Source organism: Podarcis gaigeae (assembly GCF_964106915.1).
Source record: "Podarcis gaigeae genome assembly, chromosome: 13".
In the NCBI taxonomy this organism is placed as follows: domain Eukaryota; kingdom Metazoa; phylum Chordata; class Lepidosauria; order Squamata; family Lacertidae; genus Podarcis; species Podarcis gaigeae.
Window position 1 is genome coordinate 23,523,882 of NC_139689.1, and position 19,200 is coordinate 23,543,081.

The following is a 19,200-nucleotide window of genomic DNA, read 5'->3' on the forward strand; positions in this document are numbered from 1 at the left end:
GAGCAGTACATAACCAAACAGCACATATAATGGCTTGAATAGTGGAGCAGCCAAGAAGAACAGAACTGGCCAATCTTTTCCCCACCCATTTTCTCATCCTGGATCCTGGCTTGGTGGCCATGAAAGCCAAAACCACAGTAATGGTTTTTGCTAAAATGCAGGAAACAGCCACTGAGAATATGATACCAAACGCTGTTTGTCTTAAATAGCAGGTCACTATGTTAGGTCGGCCAATGAATAGCAAGGAGCACAGGAAGCAAAGCAGTAGAGAGATAAGAAGAGAGTAGGTGAGTTCCCGATTGTTGGCTTTGACGATAGGGGTGTCCTTGTTCTTAATGAAAATCCCCAGCACTGCAGCTGTGATTAGACAAGAAAACAAAATAAAGAAGGCTAAATTAGTCCCCAAGACCTCCGTGAAAGAGAGAAAGTTAAGGGTCTTAGGAAGGCAGTTATCTTTGTTCTTGTTTGAGAATTGACCTTCTGGGCATTGGAAACAGTTGTCCATATCTGAAAATGGGACAAAGTTAATAATCACTTAATAATCAAACTCAGCATAGAACTGTCTGATTAAATAACAGTAAATGGGAATACTTTCTGAAAGTTTCTCTCTTTACATTGGTACCATTGCTCTTTTGGTCTCAGAACATCCAGCTGGGATTAAGCAAGCTAGATCATTCCAGCATTCATATCTCTCTCTCTCTCTCTCTCTCTCTCTCTCTCTCTCTCTCTCACACACACACACACACACACAGAGAGAGAGAGAGAGAGAGAGACAGAGAGATACACATATACACAAACACTCTATCAGAGTAGATATTTCTTCTTGTATTTTCATTTATATAAAAATATTTTGATATTTCTTAGGTAAAACAATAACAAGACTCTGTAAAAATACATGTGGGAGGTGTATACATTGAGAAATCAATGTACAACTACACTGGTGGTGTGAATAACTATGGATGAAACAGAAATCTCTATCTTCCAGAGATTTCAACTACACCCATGATATGAATGTTCTGTATCAAAATGTACATCAAAAACACATGCATCATTTGACTTGAAATAAGAGAAAAGCATGGCAATGGTGATGAAATTTGGCAGTATACCAAAAACATTATCTGGACTTGATAGAAAATGTTACGGATCTATGTCAGAACTAGACAACTGTCATCCCTGTTCTGTTTTAGGGAACTAGATTGACAGCAGAAAAAGGGGATTCAATGTGCAATCCATCATTTAGGTCACTATGTCTTGTACCATTCTTGTCTGAAATCTTTCCATCCGGACATGGAGTGCAATCATAACAACAAAATGGCTTCCCCTCCTTCTTTTTTCTGCTGTAGCCTGGATGACAGTGATCATTACATCTGGCAAGTGGCACCACCTATCCATTAAAAATGAAGAGAAATAAATTGATGTACCTTTACAAACACACAAACACACACAAAATGCTGTTGTTGAGAACATTGGGTCCCATGGTAATGCAGGACCAGTGAAAAGAACAGAGCAAGGATACAGGACACTAGAAACAACCAGCTTACATTTTTATTTCAAATTCTGTTCCTAATTATTTTTGGTTGTGTCTAAGAAAGCTCCTAACATAGAACTAAGAATGGCCATGATATCGCACCAGGACTTTATTATACAAAAAAAATCTGCTCACTAGGAAAATGACCCTTGGAAGTTGATGCCTTGTTCATTTTTTTCATTTTGTCAAGATAATACAGTAGGGCAGCAGTTTTACATTTACCTTCTCTTGCACTGACTTACATTTATTTATTACAATGTTTTAAAATTTGGATTGGCTTTTATACTTTTTAAATAATGAGGTGTTAATATATATGGGCAATATATAACTGAATTAATAAGAGAGAAAATAATCATTTAGTCAACCACTCTGCTATATGATTTAGTCCCCCATATATGTTACTGAGAATAATAATATATCAGTGTAAGAAGAATTATCAAGGCTCATTGTTGGAACTCTTCCCATTTAGCACTTGCTCTTACATTTTCTGTATACATATGAATAAGTAGACAGATAGATTGACTCTCCTAATTTAAGTTTTAAATTACTAATTTAAGTTTTAAATTACTAATTTAAGTTTTAAATTACTAATTTAAGTTTTATCTTATTTCTATAATTGGATCCCACCTGGTTAAATATTCTGTGCCATGTGATAGCCTCTTCATTCACTGTGAATTTCTGATCCGGTAAAGCCTGTGGATCCATCCCTCCTACTTTCACTCGTAAAAAAGATTTGTTTTGAAAAAGTACCCAGTTTACAATATCAAATCCAGATATTAATTCACCATTCTCATCAAATGACACTCTGTCACCAGCACTGTTGTTAAAGGAGATACTTCGCAAGAAAGAGTGAAGCTGGAATGAAAAAATGTGCAAGCCAAAATTTTTAAAAAGAGGGACTTTTGGCGAGGCAAGATAGTGAGTGCCATAGCCACACTGAACTCCTAGGGACCACCAGAACCAACCAAGCTGCTTGTCTGGTCCCCACACCACCTTCACCATCACAGCAATGAAAAGGGAGCCCAGGGAGCCCAAAATGACAAGTGAAGAGGCAGCACAGAGCCTCCCACACCCATACCCTGACAATCTTGATCCCACCGGGACCAAAAGTGCCCCAATGAAATTCCTGGACTGGAGGCCTCCAACTTACTGCTGCTTCCAACACCACCACCACCACTGCCAAGTGAGTATGGCAGGAGGGGACCGAGAAAGTCAGGGAGGCTGTGAGGGAATGTGCAGCCTAGCCCAGGCCTGACACCAAGCCAATATCCTTGGTAACTGGCGCTAAAGAGCAGACTGGGGCCCAGTGAGGAACCACATTCTGGGGACCACACTGGGGAAAGACAAATGCGGTATGGGCCCTCCCCTGCCAACGAAGATGTGCAGACAGGCACCCCCCCATATTTTATTTTATTTTATTAATTTTCAGTTCATTTATTATCAATATTTTAAAAACACTTTGAAAAAGTGTAATGGTGCCCACGTAGGAGACCTGAACCATTGGAGGCAATTCCTGGAACTGCCGTCTCAGCTCCGATCTAGGCACCCAACACCAAGCTCTGTGGGCTCCAAAACAGAATTAATACTGCCTCTATTTCCTGTTCTCTTTTCCCCCTTCCCTGCTTTCTTTTTTTCTTTTTTAGTTATATACACAAGCCCTCTTTTATTTAATTAATCTCATTAAATAATTTATATGATTACAACACAATAAAAAAGCAATGGGATGATGGCATAGGCTATGAAATTAATGCCACCCAGTGGTCTAGAATGTGGTCTAAACCTCCCTTGAAATCCATATCTGTGAAAAGAAAAGAACTCACTATGAAACTCACTTACAGATGGTACCGAACACCACAGAAACTAGCCCTGATACACCCATGAACCTCACAAAAACCTGGAGAGGCTACACTTCCACAGGCATACACTTCCACATGTGGTGGGAATGCCTCCAAACCCAACTCTTCTGGACAACAGTCATACAGGAAATACCATATTTTTCACTCCATAAGATGCACCTGAACATAACACGCACCTAGTTTTTAGAGGAGGAAAGGGGGAAAGCCCCAGTTTTTTGAGGATCAGCTACCAGTTGTGCAGCTTCTTTTGCAAAGGGGGAAAAGCCCCATTTTTTTAAGGATCAGCTGAAAGTTGTTGAGCTTATTTGGAAAGGGGAAAAATCCTGTTTTTATAGGGTTAAACTCACAGTTCTGCAGCTTCTTTAGGAAAGGAAAGGGAGTTGTTTCTACAGTTTCCAGACATATAATCTAATCAGCCAATCACCTGTCGCTGGGGAAACAAACAGCCTCTGTCTGCAGAACATTCAACAATGGAAGCCTGGGCAAGGGGGCGGGGCCAGAAAGGGAGCCAGGAATCGACCACACATTCGCTCCATAAGACACACAGATATTTCCCCTTACTTTTTAGGAGGAAAAAAGTGTGTCTTATGGAGCGAAAAATACAGTAAGCAAAAAGGACTAAACAGGTACTAGAAGTTACCCCGGAACTTTCTTCCAAAAAAACAATTCCCACCAGTGCACCAATGAGACCAATGGGGAGGTATTATTGGGGTGCTATTTTTAATTTGATTAAATATATTGTGGCTTTTATGTTGATCTTTTCTGTGAACCTCGGGGTATAGGGAGGTATATATGCCTTCCTTGTCTTCTGATGTGAATGGAGAGGAAATAGTGAGATAACTGTTTCTTTTTGCAACATTTTTCATTTTCTGCATATAAGTGGCACTTGTAGAATTAATCACATCCAGCATATTTAAGCAGTAAAATATTATACTTAACAACACCAAATCGTTATATGTAAAGTCATAAAAATAACAAAAAAAGAAAGAAAGATACTTGTGTGGGATTTATAAAAAGAAAAACCAATGCTCCAAATCCATAATAGGCTAATACTTTATAAGGCGATCATGTTTTGCAACATTTTAGTTGGCCTAATGAATATGTTGCCCTAATATGGGTTATATAATAGAATAATTATGTGTCTCTATAATAGGGTAGAAAAGTTTGTTTTTTGAGTGGGCAAAGTATTCAAGGAACACAGGACATTGTTAGCAAATATGTCCATACAGCTTTTAAAGAAATTAACTTTGGACGAGAAACACTACCTGCCAAGGTTGTACTTTTAGTGGACTCACTCTACCTCTGTTTGGCACGGCTCTGTGTTTCTGCCTGGCTGAGTACATCTTATGTAAACTATGTCCTATGGCATGAACTGCATTGTAGATGGTGTAGCTTTGGCCAGTCATACTCATCTCAAAGAGTGTCCCAGGGAGGCTCTCCAAATTCTCTTCACCACTACAGGCATTATTATTATTTTCCATGCCATCCATAGAATCAGAATACAAGCATCTGAATGCCTTCTCCCAGAAGAGCAAAATAAACCCATCTTCATTTTTTGATTTAGGACGAACAGTCTGCAGGAATTTTCTGAACCCCCTCACTTCATTTAACTGTATAGCAAAAGTGAAGGCACCATCAAAGACTTGCATATCCATATCCATCTGTATTGTGTCTGCTGAGAAATCCCATTGGGCTGTCATGATCCACACTTTCCCCATAGCTAATGGTAGGATATCCTCCAGTGCTGCATATGCATATATTTTAAATAACAAAAAAGAGATGGTAATAGTTTCTGCATTTACAACCAACACTTGAACACTGGCATTCGATAGATAAATAGCTTCGTCCAAGATGGAATCAAAGGAAGTAAGGGTACCAGCCGCTTGAGATGTGGCTGGAATTTTCCCCTTGAGGGCTATACAGATTCCATGTTTCAAAAGCATTGGAATCAAGGTCTGGAAAAATTTGTCTCCATTATCATCATCCATTGTCAGGATCCCAACCCACGTCCATTGAAAATGCAGAAGAAGCTGAGCTATCCCTTCATACTGATATTCTTCATTGGGCACCATCCGGTAGAATGACGGGAGATGGGTTTTAACATCAGTCACTGGAGCAATTACACAATAGGCAATCTAAGTAAAAAGACATGTAAATTTCAGTAAAATGTCATGAAAGTCTTTTTTTCAAGAGTTCATTGGGTGAGGGGGGGGGGTGTGACATAAAATACTCCTGAAAAGTCATAATGGAGAAAACAAATGTCTTCAAACTATATAGCAGGGACTTGCCACTGACCATCATTCAATACGATACGATAATCTTTATTGTCATTGTCCCACACAGAACAACGAAATTGAAAAAATCTACATCAGACATTCAAAAACCAACAAGCCTTCTATCCCAGCTATCCCAGCCTGGTTAGCCCCCTAAAAACTCTAATATCCCATAATTAAATACAATCTACTCCCATAGAGACTATCTTACACTGCGTTTAAAACCAAAATCGCATTTGAAGAGAAAGTGTTTCTCTGGTGGCTAATCCTAGTCTTTATAACCCTGTACCTTCTTCCAGAAGGCAAAAGCTGAAAGAGATGCTTTCCAGGGTGCGCACTATCCTGCACTATCTCTGCAGCTTTCTTATGGCACCTGGAAGCATAGATTTGATCCAAGGTAGGGAGGGTGCACCCAATTATTCTCTCCACAGTCTTTACAACCCTTACAAAGTGGCCAAATTGTTTCCACTTTCTACTTTTTGTTGTTGTTGTTAACTTTAAAAAAATTCAAACTTTGTTACTCAGCTTTCCACTGCCAACATATGCTGGAATGACTTGAGAGAAACATCACCTCATATTATGTTGCAAGGCATTCTTGGAAGTGTTGCTGTCCAGCAATGTTGTACAGCTTCCCACCAAATGCTATAAACCTAAAGGTCCCCTCTTCAGAGAACATGAAGGATGCTCTTTCCTTTCAGTGTTCTCCAATGACTGAATGCTTTTGTGAGAATCTAGGGAATGAAAGTGGGCTAAGGGGTAGAGGGCGTAGATCAAACTTTTGAGTGAGGAGGAAACCATTTGTCTAGTGTGTTATGCCTGTTCCCATTTACATGTTCTAATTGTGCATTTCCACATTGCATAGGAATGTTGTATGCACTTTATAAACAATCCCTGCCCAATTTTGGTTGGCTACACTTTGGCACCTTTTTTATTTATTTCACAAAATTTATACGTTGCTTGGCTTTTTTTAAAAAAAAAATCTCAAATGACCATTTACAAGCCTACTTTAAAATATGTAAAAGTTAAAATACTAGAACACATTAAAATTTCCTCAACTTTCTAAGCATCTAGGTAGGCTTGCCTAAACAAGAATGTTTTTGCCGTTGTTGTTTAGTCGTTCAGTCATGTCCGACTCTTTGAGACCCCATGGACCAGAGCACACCAGGCACTCCTGTTTTCCACTGCCTCCCACAGTTTTAAGAGGCGCCAAAAAGAATCTACAGGGTGTCCCTATGTGTAGGTGTTGTCACACTAAATAGTTAAGTTCTTACAAATGCAGCATGGGTATTATGTGGCACTTGTAGTAGTGTTAATTCTGTCATTCAAAGCAGTCGAGTAGGCACACATGGAGTAAGGCATTTATGGTTTTTTTCATGACCAAGTAGTATTTTACCACTTGTACCATTTGTGTTTCGAGGCCCCAAGACCCACCCCCAAAATAAATACACACGGACACTTATATTAGTTTTTGGGCAATTTTTTTGCCACAACTTTATTGAAATACAATCACGTGAGCGGTATTGGCTCAGGCATTGACTACCCACTAAACTGACTCCACCTCTCAGGGTGATCATCCAATGGGGTAAACCAAACGAAGGAGCTATGTCGATGAGGACCAACCTAAGCTCACCCCGGGGTTCCGGTGGTCCTGGCATGGCCCTAGCTCCTCAAGCGGACTTTGGACGAGATACAGATACCACTTGTGCCTTCCCATAAAGAATGGGATTAATTGTTCACTTTTCCTCTTGCATGAATAGGGGGCCAATTACACAGTTGTGTTAAATACACATTCATTGTTTGCTGACTGACACTTTCTTTCCATAAAGATCAAAAGAGAAACTGAAAAGGCCAATAGTAGAATGGTAAATATTATTATTATCAATAATAATAATAATAATAATAATAATAATAATAATAATAATAGTAGTTATTATTTATATCCCACCAATCTGGTTGGGTTTTCATGTGGGGAAGTTGCATAGCCAATCCAAATATTTTACCTGTGGAATCTTGTAGATGCCTAAAAGAGTAGCCATGTAAAGGGAGATTTCAGAGTCGAGTCCTCCAATGACGGCCATCAGATTCTTCTGCTTATTGCATTTGAAGTTGGGGACTACAGTTTTATGACTGGAAAGAAGTTTCAGGGTGTTCTGATGAGTCATCCTTGCATTTGTATAACTGTCATAAATGTGGAAGCCAAGGCTGACATTTGGTAGAAGTTCAGGGTTCTCGTTTATCTCCTTGACAGCAAATGCCAAGGACAAGATACGCTGGTAGCTCTTTGTCCTTGAACTGAAGAAAGAGTGAATTAAGGCATATATATAGCTCTTCATCAACCATCAGTTGTTAGATTACATCTAATTTGAAGGAATATTAGGAAAGAATCTTGCCTGCTTTGTAAGTTAGGATTTAATAACAAATTTACTAACAGCAGCTAGCACGATAATAGCCAAATGTTGGAAAACTTTGCAATTAATAAAGATTGATCACTGGTATAATATCTATGGATACATTTCCCCTTTTATTAATTGAAATATACTCAGAGTTGAGAGTGGATTTCATGCTCTTTATTCAGCTCATAGTGGTGAGTAGGAATGGAAGTTCCTCCACAATATCTGCTCTATATACATTGTTTACACAATGGGCTGCACGTGATAACCTTCTTGTCAGGTAACACATTATGCATGTTTGTTTCTTTAATGTATTATACTTCAGTTTTATTTGTTATGTTGCACTGATTTTAAATGAGATATTGTGCACAACATATATATATTTGTAATGATTTGTTGGGTTTCTGGACCATAATAAAGATTGATTGATTTATACACACACACACACACACACAAACAAACACACACACTTTATATGACTTTGCAGTATTGGGGAATAATAAATAAATATCATAACTTAAGATGCACAATAGTAGTGCTTAAACATTTATTGCTCTGAACCATAGATCTTAAGATTCCAAAGGGAAAGCATTAATAAATCCAAAATCATATTAGTTGTATATAAACTGAAGAATATGCCAATATGCAGACGAGAAGGTACACCAGATTGTATTCTCAGTCAGTTTTAATTAGAAACTACAATACACACACAGAGAGAGAGAGAGAGAGAGAGAGAGAGAGAGAGAGAGAGAAACCATTGTTCAGCCCCTATGGAAGATTTGTAATGCCACTTAGGAATCCTGGCTTCGCATGAAACCAGAGTGGGGTAGGGAAACAAAGCTGAAGGCAGGTTGAACAACAGCAGTGGCCCTGGCAAGGCAGCAAGAAGAGAGCAACACTGCAAGGGGGAAAGCGGTGGTTCAGACACTGGTAGAGGTTTCAATAAAGCAGGGTTGGGAGGAACTGCGAGGAAAATTGCCAAAGACATGGGTTTGAGTACTATGGAATATATGGGAGGTCCACCTTAGTTATCTCTCACACACAAAGCTGCTGAGGAATGAAAGACAGAGAAGTCTGAGTGCAATGAGAAGGGGACACAGAATAATTATCTGGTGATTTTAAAAGAAAGCAGAGGTTTCAGTAGACTGAACAGGGTTCAACATGCGAGGGGGGAAGTGGCAGTTTAAAACAAAATATGAAAGCAGTGAAAAGGCAGCTTGGGATAGTTCTGTTGCGTTAGCTTTTCAGTCTTAGCTTCCGTGTTCTACTCATATCTGCTATTTCTCCTGGCTAAGAGTGGTTGGTTTGATTTATTTATTTATTAAAAATCCATCGGTGTCCGCCCTCCCCACATTTTGTTTTAAAACTACCACTTTTTTCTCAGCCTCACTTCACCTCCATTTACTCAAACTTCTTTAGCTGAGAAAAGCAGCTTCTCCTCCCCTCACACACAAACCTGGTTTTGAAGACGAAGGTGAGAATCAGTGCAAAGGAGGGCTACATTACAGAAGATAGAAGTGGCTTCAGAAATGCAACTGGAAAGGGCAGATGAGAAGGGGAAACCCTGTGTGTTGACATGGAGGAGATAGCCGGGGTTTGTTGAGTAGATCAAGCAGGTGCAAAGCCTTACTTCTTGATATATGTGTATAACATACCCAGAATTCATTAAGGACTCTTTTAAACCACGTTTTTCAAGGAGTAATAGTTATGACCTGGCCTGAAGTACGCAGAGAAAACATACTCCTTACATAAGTTTTAGTTCTTCCAGAAATGCGTTTGTGGGATGTACCCTGAATGATAGTTCATCAGATAAGTAGCCATACTGAGAAACCATAAATCCAATTGTTAGATCCCCTGACTGATAATATTGATGTGGGAAGTGGGGGGAATCAACCATGGTATGCATAACAGCATGTGACTCACAGTCAGTCTGAGGGAGTCGCGGAAACAAGAGAAGCAGAGGCAAAAGAAACAACCCTGTCATCTTGAGCCACATATTCATGCAGAATGCCCAGCATCAATCCAAAATAAACGTCCAGCCTGTTCAGTGGCTCTGGACCCTTTCTGATGAAGGCAATCTCACACAGATCAGTCTGACAGTGGTCACCCTGTCTCTACACCACCCAGCATCCCAGCACTGAGTATTCAATATCTACTTTCAGAGTTTGTTAATTATTGTGATTGTGATCAGAGAAAATCCACATGGGATTTGGCAATATGCATGAGGACAACTAATAATTTGTGATAATCAAAGTTTTCAAAGATGTCTCCTCAGTGTATTGCATTGTGCAAAACATTAATTGTGGCTGAACAATAGAATAAAGTATTCTTATTTTTAATCTAACTTAATAGATAAGCCTATCTGATTCTTATGACAGCTGGATAGTTTTAGGATACTGACCATAACTTATGTTTTACTGGAGTTTCTGGATTACTCTGCATTCTAGGGCAATATTCCACTCTATTTCAAGGACTGTTATTGCAATTTTATGATAGCATAGCCCAACTTTGAGGTCATTTGAGTGGATGAATTATCAGCTAAAGAGCAAAGAACATAAGAACAGCCGGCTGGATAGCAGGCACATGTAATCAACGGCACATAAGAGGAGACTGAGAGGAGATATGATAGCCAGCCTTCAATATCTAAAGAGCTCTCACGCAGAAGATGGAACAAGCTTGTTTTCTCCTACTCTGGAGGGTAGGACAAAAATCAATGGCTTCAAGTTAAAAGAAAGGAGATTGCAACTAAGCATTACGAAGAACCTTCTGATGGTAAGAGATGTTTGACAGTGGGACAGTGAATGTGCTGCTCAAGAAAGCCACATTGAACCCAAATTTCTGTAAAATCTATAAGCCAGTCACCAATACACTATTCCTAGTGTATTTTTTCACAAAAGCACTCAAAGGAGAAGACTTGAAAAGTTGAAAAAGTTAGTACAAATATTTGGTTTGAAAAAATGGCTCAATTTAATATCTTTGTATGCATAAATCTCCAAACAATTAATTTCCTAGATATTCCTCCTTATTAGCTGCTCCTTTGTGTTCAAGGAAGGCCTCAAGATAATTATGTAGCATTTGGGGGCAAAGATGCAACCTAGTAACCCAGCACTAGAGGACAAAATGGAGAAGATCTCCACAGCCACCATGTATTTTCCTTTTGTGCTTAAATAAGAAGGAACAAAAGACAACCAAACACTGCAAAAGACCAACATGCTAAAAGTGATCAACTTGGCTTCATTGAAACTATCTGGCAACTTCCTGGCCTGAAAAGCCACAATGAAGCTGACGGTGGCCAGAAATCCTAAGTACCCCAGAACACAATAAAACAGAGTCACAGACCCTTCATTGCATTCCAGTATGATTTCTTCAGTCAGAGAATGCATATCAAAATGTGGAAATGGAGGAGCAGTACATAACCAAACAGCACATATAATGGCTTGAATAGTGGAGCAGCCAAGAAGAACAGAACTGGCCAATCTTTTCCCCACCCATTTTCTCATCCTGGACCCTGGCTTGGTGGCCATGAAAGCCAAAACCACAGTAATGGTTTTTGCTAAAATGCAGGAGACAGCCACTGAGAATATGATACCAAACGCTGTTTGTCTTAAATAGCAGGTCACTATGTTAGGTCGGCCAATGAATAGCAAGGAGCACAGGAAGCAAAGCAGTAGAGAGATGAGAAGAGAGTAGGTGAGTTCCCGATTGTTGGCTTTGACGATAGGGGTGTCCTTGTTCTTAATGAAAATCCCCAGCACTGCAGCTGTGATTAGAGAAGAAAACAAAATAAAGAAGGCTAAAGTAGTCCCCAAGAGCTCCGTGAAAGAGAGAAAGTTAAGGGTCTTGGGAAGGCAGTTATCTTTGTTCTGGTTTGAGAATTGACCTTCTGGGCATTGGAAGCAGTTGTCCATATCTGAAAATGGGACAAAGTTTGTATCAATCGCTCAATAGTCAAAGATGACAAACTCAGCATAGAACTGTCACACACACACACACACACACTCTATCAGAGTAGACATTTCTTGTTGTATTTTCATTTATATAAAAATATTTTGATATTTCTTAGGTAAAACAATAACAAGACTCTGCAAAAATACATGTGGGAGGTGTATACATTGGAAAATCAATGTACAACTACACTGGTGGTGTGAATCACTATGGATGAAGCAGAAATCTATCAAAAACACATGCATCATTCGACTTGAGAAAAACATGGCAATGGTGATGAAATTTGGCAGTATACCAAACACATTATCTGGACTTGATATAAAATGTTATGGATCTATATCAGAACTAGACAATTGTCATTCACATTCTGTTTTAGGGAACTCGATTGACAGCAGAAAAAGGGGATTCAATGTGCAATCCATCATTTAGGTCACTATGTCTTCTACCATTCTGCTCTGAAATCTTTCCATCCGGACATGGAGTGCAATCATAACAACAAAATGGCTCCCCTTCCTTCTTTTTTCTTCTGTAGCCTGGATGACAGTGATCATTACATCTGGCAAGTGGCACCACCTATCCATTAAAAATGAAGAGAAATAAATTGATGTACCTTTACAAATACACACACACACAAAATGCTGCTGTTGAGAACATTGGGTCCCATGGTAATGCAGGACCAGTGAAAAGAACAGAGCAAAGATACAGGACACTAGAAACAACCAGCTTACATTTTTGATATCAAATTCTGTTTCTAATTATGTTTGGTTGTGTCTAAGAAACTCCTAACATAGAACTAAGAATGGCCAGGATATCGCACCAGGACTTTATTATACAAAAAAATCTGCTCACTAGGAAAATGACCCTTGGAAGTTGATGCCTTGTTCATTTTTTTTCATTTTGTCAAGATAATACAGTAGGGCAGCAGTTTTACATTTACCTTCTCTTGCACTGACTTACATTTATTTATTACAATGTTTTAAAATTTGGATTGGCCTTTATACTTTTTAAATAATGAGGTGTTAATATACATGGGCAATATATAACTGAATTAATAAGAGAGAAAATAATCATTTAGTCAACCACACTGCTGTATGATTTAGTCCCCCATATATGTTACTGAGAATAATAATATATCAGTGTAAGAAGAATTATCAAGGCTCATTGTTGGAACTCTTCCCATTTAGCACTTGCTCTTACGTTTTCTGTATACATATGAATAAGTAGACAGATAGATTGACTCTCCTACTGAATGGAATCACCTGGCATGGTTCTTTATTGTGCCTCTTACTAATTTAAGTTTTATCTTATTTCTATATTTGGATCCCACCTGGTTAAATATTCTGTGCCATGTGATAGCCTCTTCATTCACTGTGAATTTCTGATCCGGTAAAGCCTGTGGATCCATCCCTCCTACTTTCACTCGTAAAAACGTTTTGTTTGGATAAAGTACCCAGTTTACAATATCAAATCCAGATACTAATTCACTATTCTCATCAAATGACACTCTGTCACCAGCACTGTTGTTAAAGGAGATACTTCGTAGGAAAGAGTGAAGCTGGAATGAAAAAAAATTTAAAGTGAAGCTGGAATGAATTTTTTTTAAAAAGAGGGACTTTTGGCAAGGCAAGTTAGTGAGTGCCATAGCTGCACTGAACTCCTAGGGACTACCAGAACGAACCAAGCTGCTTGTCTGGTCCCCACACCACCTTCACCATCACAACAATGAAAAGGGAGCCCAGGGAGCCCCAAACGACAAGTGAAGAGGCAGCGCAGACCCTGACACTCTTGATCCCACCAGGACCAAGAGAGCCACAATGAAATTGCAAAGGGAAAAAAATCCTGTTTTTATAGGGTTAAACTCACAGTTCTGCAGCTTCCTTAGGAAAGGAAAAGGAGTTGTTTCTACAGTTTCCAGACATATAATCTAATCAGCCAATCACATGTCGCTGGGGAAACAAACAGCCTCTGTCTGCGGAACATTCAACAATGGAGGCCTGGGCAAGGGGGCGGGGCCAGAAAGGGAGCCAGGGATAGACCACACATTCACTCTATAAGACGCACAGATATTTCCCCTTACTTTTTAGGAGGGAAGAAGTGCGTCTTATGGAGTGAAAAATACGGTAAGCAAAATGACTAAACAGGTACTAGAAGTTACCCCAGAACAAGCCCTACTGAACATCTTCCAAAATAACAATTCCCACCAGTGCACCAATGGGACCAATGGGGAGGCACTTGTAAAATTAATCACATCCAGCATATTTAAGCAGTAAAATATTATACTTAACAACACCAAATCATTATATGTAAAGTCAAAAAAATAACAAAAAAAAAGAAAGATACTTGTGTGGGACTATTATAAAAAGAAAAACCAAGGAGGAGATTAGGCAAGAGGATCAAACCATGTTCCAATACGCAACGGTAGCTGCCAGGATACTGCTAGCGCAAAACTGGAAAACCCCTAATATTCCAACCATCAGAGACTGGCAATCTAAGTTACTTGAGTATATAGAGCTAGCAAGGATGACACAGAAGATCAGGCATCAGAAAAATGTAAAATTTATTCATGACTGGAGCAAATTCCTTACATACATGGAAACAAATTTAGGAAACATTAAAATTACAGTAGGTGATAAGTTTGAGAGGCGTAAACAAAGGTGACAAAAATACCCGGCAGGAAGATAACGTGGGAGTACAACTCAAGCCGTTTTGAAGGGAAGTCAATCACTGCTTTGTGATGGGTGGGTGTGCTTTTTTTTTTTGTTTTTTTTTTTTTTGTTTTTGCTGTTGTATGAGTTGGTGGGTTTGTACTTTTGTTTTATGTTATCCTTTGGTTGCTTTTTCTTGTCTTTTATTGTGGTTTTCTGTTCTTACGAAAAAGAATTCAAAAAAAAAAAAAAAAAGAACAAAGTCAAAAAAATAACAAACAAAAAAAGAAAGATACTTGTGTGGGACTATTATAAAAAGAAAAACCAATGCTCCAAATCCATAGTAGGCTAAACCTTTATTAGGAGATCATGTTTTGCAACATTTTAGTTGGCCTAATGAATATGTTGCCCTAATCTGAATTATATAACATAATAATTATGTGTCTCTATAATAGGGTAGAAAAGTTTGTTTGTTCCAAATAAATAAACCAGCAGTTTTTTCCTGTTCTCTTTTAACTCTGGAATTCTATCCACCTTTTGTATTATTAATAAAAAATTACAAGGAGAAAAGAAGTCACGTGAGTGGGCAAAGTATTCAAGAAACACAGGACATTGTTAGCAGATATGTCCATACAGCTTTTAAAAAAATTAACTTTGGATGAGAAACACTACCTGCCAAGGTTGTACTTTTACTGGACTCACTCTACCTCTGTCTGGCATGGCTCTGTGTTTCCGCCTGGCTGAGTACATCTTATGTAAACTATGTCCTATGGCATGAACTGCATTGTAGATGGTGTAGCTTTGGCCAGTCATACTCATCTCAAAGAGTGTCCCAGGGAGGCTCTCCAAATTCTCTTCACCACTACAGGCATTATTATTATTTTCCATGCCATCCATAGAATCAGAATATAAGCAGTTGAATGCCTTTTCCCAGAAGAGCAAAACAAACCCATCTTCATTTTTTGATTTAGGACGAACAGTTTGCAGGAATTTTCTGAACCCCGGCACTTCATTTAAGTGTATTGCAAAAGTGAAGGCACCATCAAAGACTTGCATATCCATCTCCATCTCCATCTGTATTGTGTCTGCTGAGAAATCCCATTGGGCTGTCATGATCCACACTTTCCCTACAGCTAATGGTAGAATAGACTCCTGTGCTGCATATGCATATATTTTAATTAACAAAAAGGAGATAGTAATAGTTTCTGCATTTACAACCAACACTTGAACACTGGCATTTGATAGATAAATAGCTTCATCCAAGATGGAATCAAAGGAAGTATGTGTATCTGCCGCTTGAGAGGTGGCTGGAATTTTTCCCTTGAGGGCTATACAGATTCCATGTTTCAAAAGCATTGGAATCAAGGTCTGGAAAAACTTGTCTCCATTATCATCATCCATTGTGAGCATTCCAACCCACATCCATTGAAAATGCAAAAGAAGCTGAGCTATCCCTTCATACTGATATTCTTCATTGGGCACCATCCGGTAGAATGACGGGAGATGGGTTTTAACATCAGTCACTGGAGCAATTACACAATAGGCAATCTAAGTATAAAGACATGCAAATTTCAGTAAAATGTTGGGAAAGTCTTTTTTTCAAGAGTTCATTGGGTGAGTGGGGGGTGACATAAGATACTCCTGAAAAGTCATGATGGAGAAAACAAATGTCTTCAAACTATATAGCAGGGACTTGTCACTGACCATGATTTGATACAATATGATAAGCTTTATTGTCATTGTCCCATACAGAACAGTGAAATTGAAAAAATCTACATCAGACATTCAAAAACCAACAAGCCTCCTGTCCCAGCCACCCCAGCTATTACCAAGTTGTAATTTACTGCTTGTACCATTTGCGTCTCGAGGCCCCAAGACCCATACCCAAAATAAATACACACGGACACTTATATTAGTTTAAGTTTTTGGGCAAAGTTTTGGCCACAACTTTATTGAAATACAATCACGTGAGCGGTATTGGCTTAGGCATTGACTCCCCACTATAACTGATTCCACCTCTCAGGGTGATCATCCAATGGGGCAAACCAAACGAGGGAGCTAGGTCGATGAGGACCAACCTAAACTCACCCGAGGTTTCAGTGGTCCGGGCATGGCCCTAGCCCCTCAAGCGGACTTCGGACGAGATCCAGGATGCCCAGATTCCTTTAACAGAATACTCAGTTTCTGGAGAGGCAGGTGATGGCCGCACCTCCCCTCCCCACAATCCAACTGAGCCACCTTACAAGTTGTGACAATTTGCCAAGGGGTAGGCGAAAACCAAATGGCTAAAGCCAATCTGCCATATGGAAAAATTCCTACCCAGCCCCTGTTCCAAAACTGGTGACCCAAACCAAAGTAAGGCCAAGCAACTGTACCTAAACGAGGGAGGGTGGGCGGGTGTTCAACAGTGCAAAGCAAATGCCCCTCCTTGCGTCACACTGCCATTTTTAAAGCCCCTGGGATCACGCCACTCACTGGCTGTCAGCTAAAATCACCTGGTGTGATCCCAGGGGAATGGCCAGGACCTCTTACTCCCCCCCCCTATTTTAACCCTATCAGGTGGGTCCCACACACAACCAGAACCCTCTGCTATGAGGATCACATTTCTTTGGTTGCTAGTATTTTATTGTATATTTTATTTAAATGAACAAGGAACACTTCATTTATTTGATCATTTAGTCAGTTGCTAGGTTTCTTATTCTATCTTTGACTACCCATTCTATGCCAGAGACACTGGAATGAGGTGTCACAATTGCCAATGGGAGATGCTCTGGCCCAGCTGCAAAACATACCCTTGAGTGGTGGCAATTCCATTTGTAGTTGTTTTGGGGAGGGAGGGAGGGTTATGACTTGTGCCTTCCTATAAAGAATGGGATTAATTGTTCGCTTTTCCTCTTGCATGAATAGGGGGCCAATTACACAGTTGTGTTAACTACACATTCATAGTTTGCAGACTGACACTTTCTTTCCAAAAAGAACAAAAGATAAACTGAAAAGGCCAACAGTAGAAAGGTAAATATTATATAATAATAATAATAATAATAATAATAATAATAATAATAATAATAGGTATTATTTATATCCCGCCCATCTGGCTGGGTTTCCATGTGGGAAAGTTGCATAGTCGATCCAAATATTTTACCTGTGGAATCTTGTAGATGCCTAAAAGAGTAGCCATGTAAAGGGAGATTTCAGAGTCGAGTCCTCCAATGACGGCCATCAGATTCTTCTGCTTATTGCATTTGAAGTTGGGGACTACAGTTTTATGACTGGAAAGAAGTTTCAGGGTGTTCTGATGAGTCATCCTTGCATTTGTATAACTGTCATAAATGTGGAAGCCAAGGCTGACATTTGGTAGAAGTTCAGGGTTCTCATTTATCTCCTTGACAGCAAATGCCAAGGACAAGATATGCTGGTAGTTCTTTGTCCTTGAACTGAAGAAAGAGTTAATTAAGGAAGATATATAGCCTTACTTCTTGATATATGTGTATAGCATACCCAGAATTCACTAAGGACATTTTTAAACCACTTTTTTCAAGGAGTAATAGTTATGACCTGGCCTGAAGTATGCAGAGAAACATACTCCTTACATAAGTTTTAGTTCTTCCAGAAACATGTTTGTGGGATGTACCCTGAATGGTAGTTCATCAGATAAGTAGCCATACTGAGTAACAATAAATCCAATCGTTAGGTCCCCTGACTGATAATATTGATGTGGGAAGTGGGAGGGGGGAATCAACCATGGTATGCATAACAGCATGTGACTCACAGTCAGTCTGCAGGAGTCGCGGATAAGAGCGAAGCAGAGACAAAAGAAACAACTCCGTCATCTTGAGCCACATATTCATGCAGAATGCCCAGCATCAATCCAAAATAAACGTCCAGCCTGTTCAGTGGTTCTGGACCCTTTCTGAGGAAGGCAATCTCACACAGATCAGTCTGACAGCAATCACCCTGCCTCTACACCACCCAGCATCCCAGCACTGAGTATTCAATATCTACCACATTGAAATCTATCAGCCAGTCACCAATACACTATTTCTAGTTGTGATGCATTCCAATGCCCCTTAAGCTTGGTGCCCAGTGTGGTGGATCCAGTAGTACTAACCTAAATCCGCCTCTGAAGTCACACTCCAATAGCAATGGATCTCTTTGAACAGCAAAATCAGAGATACAGCTGAAATTACTATTAAAGAACATTTTTAAATCAATCAATATAAATAAATAAATCTCATTTAAAATGTGGCCCATATAATTGAATGGATATGACAATTATGCAGTATGTTTCTTTGATTGAGAAAAATAATGGGGAGAAATTTTGGGTGTTTTATGGAATAAAATAGAGATAGAAAGAAATGAACTAAAGGGAAGATACAAGAAGTAATAATACATCTGGATTGGAAAGTATGGAAAGACTGAGAGGAGGGAGAAAAAAGTAAGTGATAAATTACCTGAAATAATAGTATAGCTCAGTCAGGTAGAGCATGAGACTCTTTATCTCAGGGTCATGGGTTTGAGCCTCATGTTGGGCAAAAGATTCCTACATTGCCCTTCCAGCTCTAA

At 39.3% G+C, this 19,200-nt stretch overlaps 2 protein-coding genes across 2 annotated transcripts; both read right to left on the bottom strand.

Moving 5' to 3' along the window:
• Positions 1 to 1,183: 1,183 nt before the first annotated feature.
• Positions 1,184 to 19,151, bottom strand: LOC310830470 (vomeronasal type-2 receptor 26-like; the record flags this gene model as incomplete). The annotated part of the gene is made up of 4 exons (XM_083710248.1): positions 19,089 to 19,151; positions 7,658 to 7,949; positions 4,650 to 5,519; positions 1,184 to 1,384 (listed from the first exon to the last, which is right to left on the bottom strand). Exons 1-4 carry the CDS (start codon positions 19,121 to 19,123, stop codon positions 1,184 to 1,186), a joined length of 1,398 nt encoding a protein of 465 aa, XP_083566374.1. The 5' UTR covers positions 19,124 to 19,151.
• Positions 12,308 to 18,253, bottom strand: LOC310830790 (vomeronasal type-2 receptor 26-like; the record flags this gene model as incomplete). Its single annotated transcript, XM_083710629.1, has 4 exons — positions 12,308 to 12,565; positions 15,310 to 16,185; positions 17,780 to 18,071; positions 18,228 to 18,253. The coding sequence occupies 4 exons, from the start codon at positions 18,251 to 18,253 to the stop codon at positions 12,365 to 12,367; spliced, it is 1,395 nt and encodes a 464-aa protein (XP_083566755.1). The 3' UTR covers positions 12,308 to 12,364.
• Positions 19,152 to 19,200: the final 49 nt, after the last annotated feature.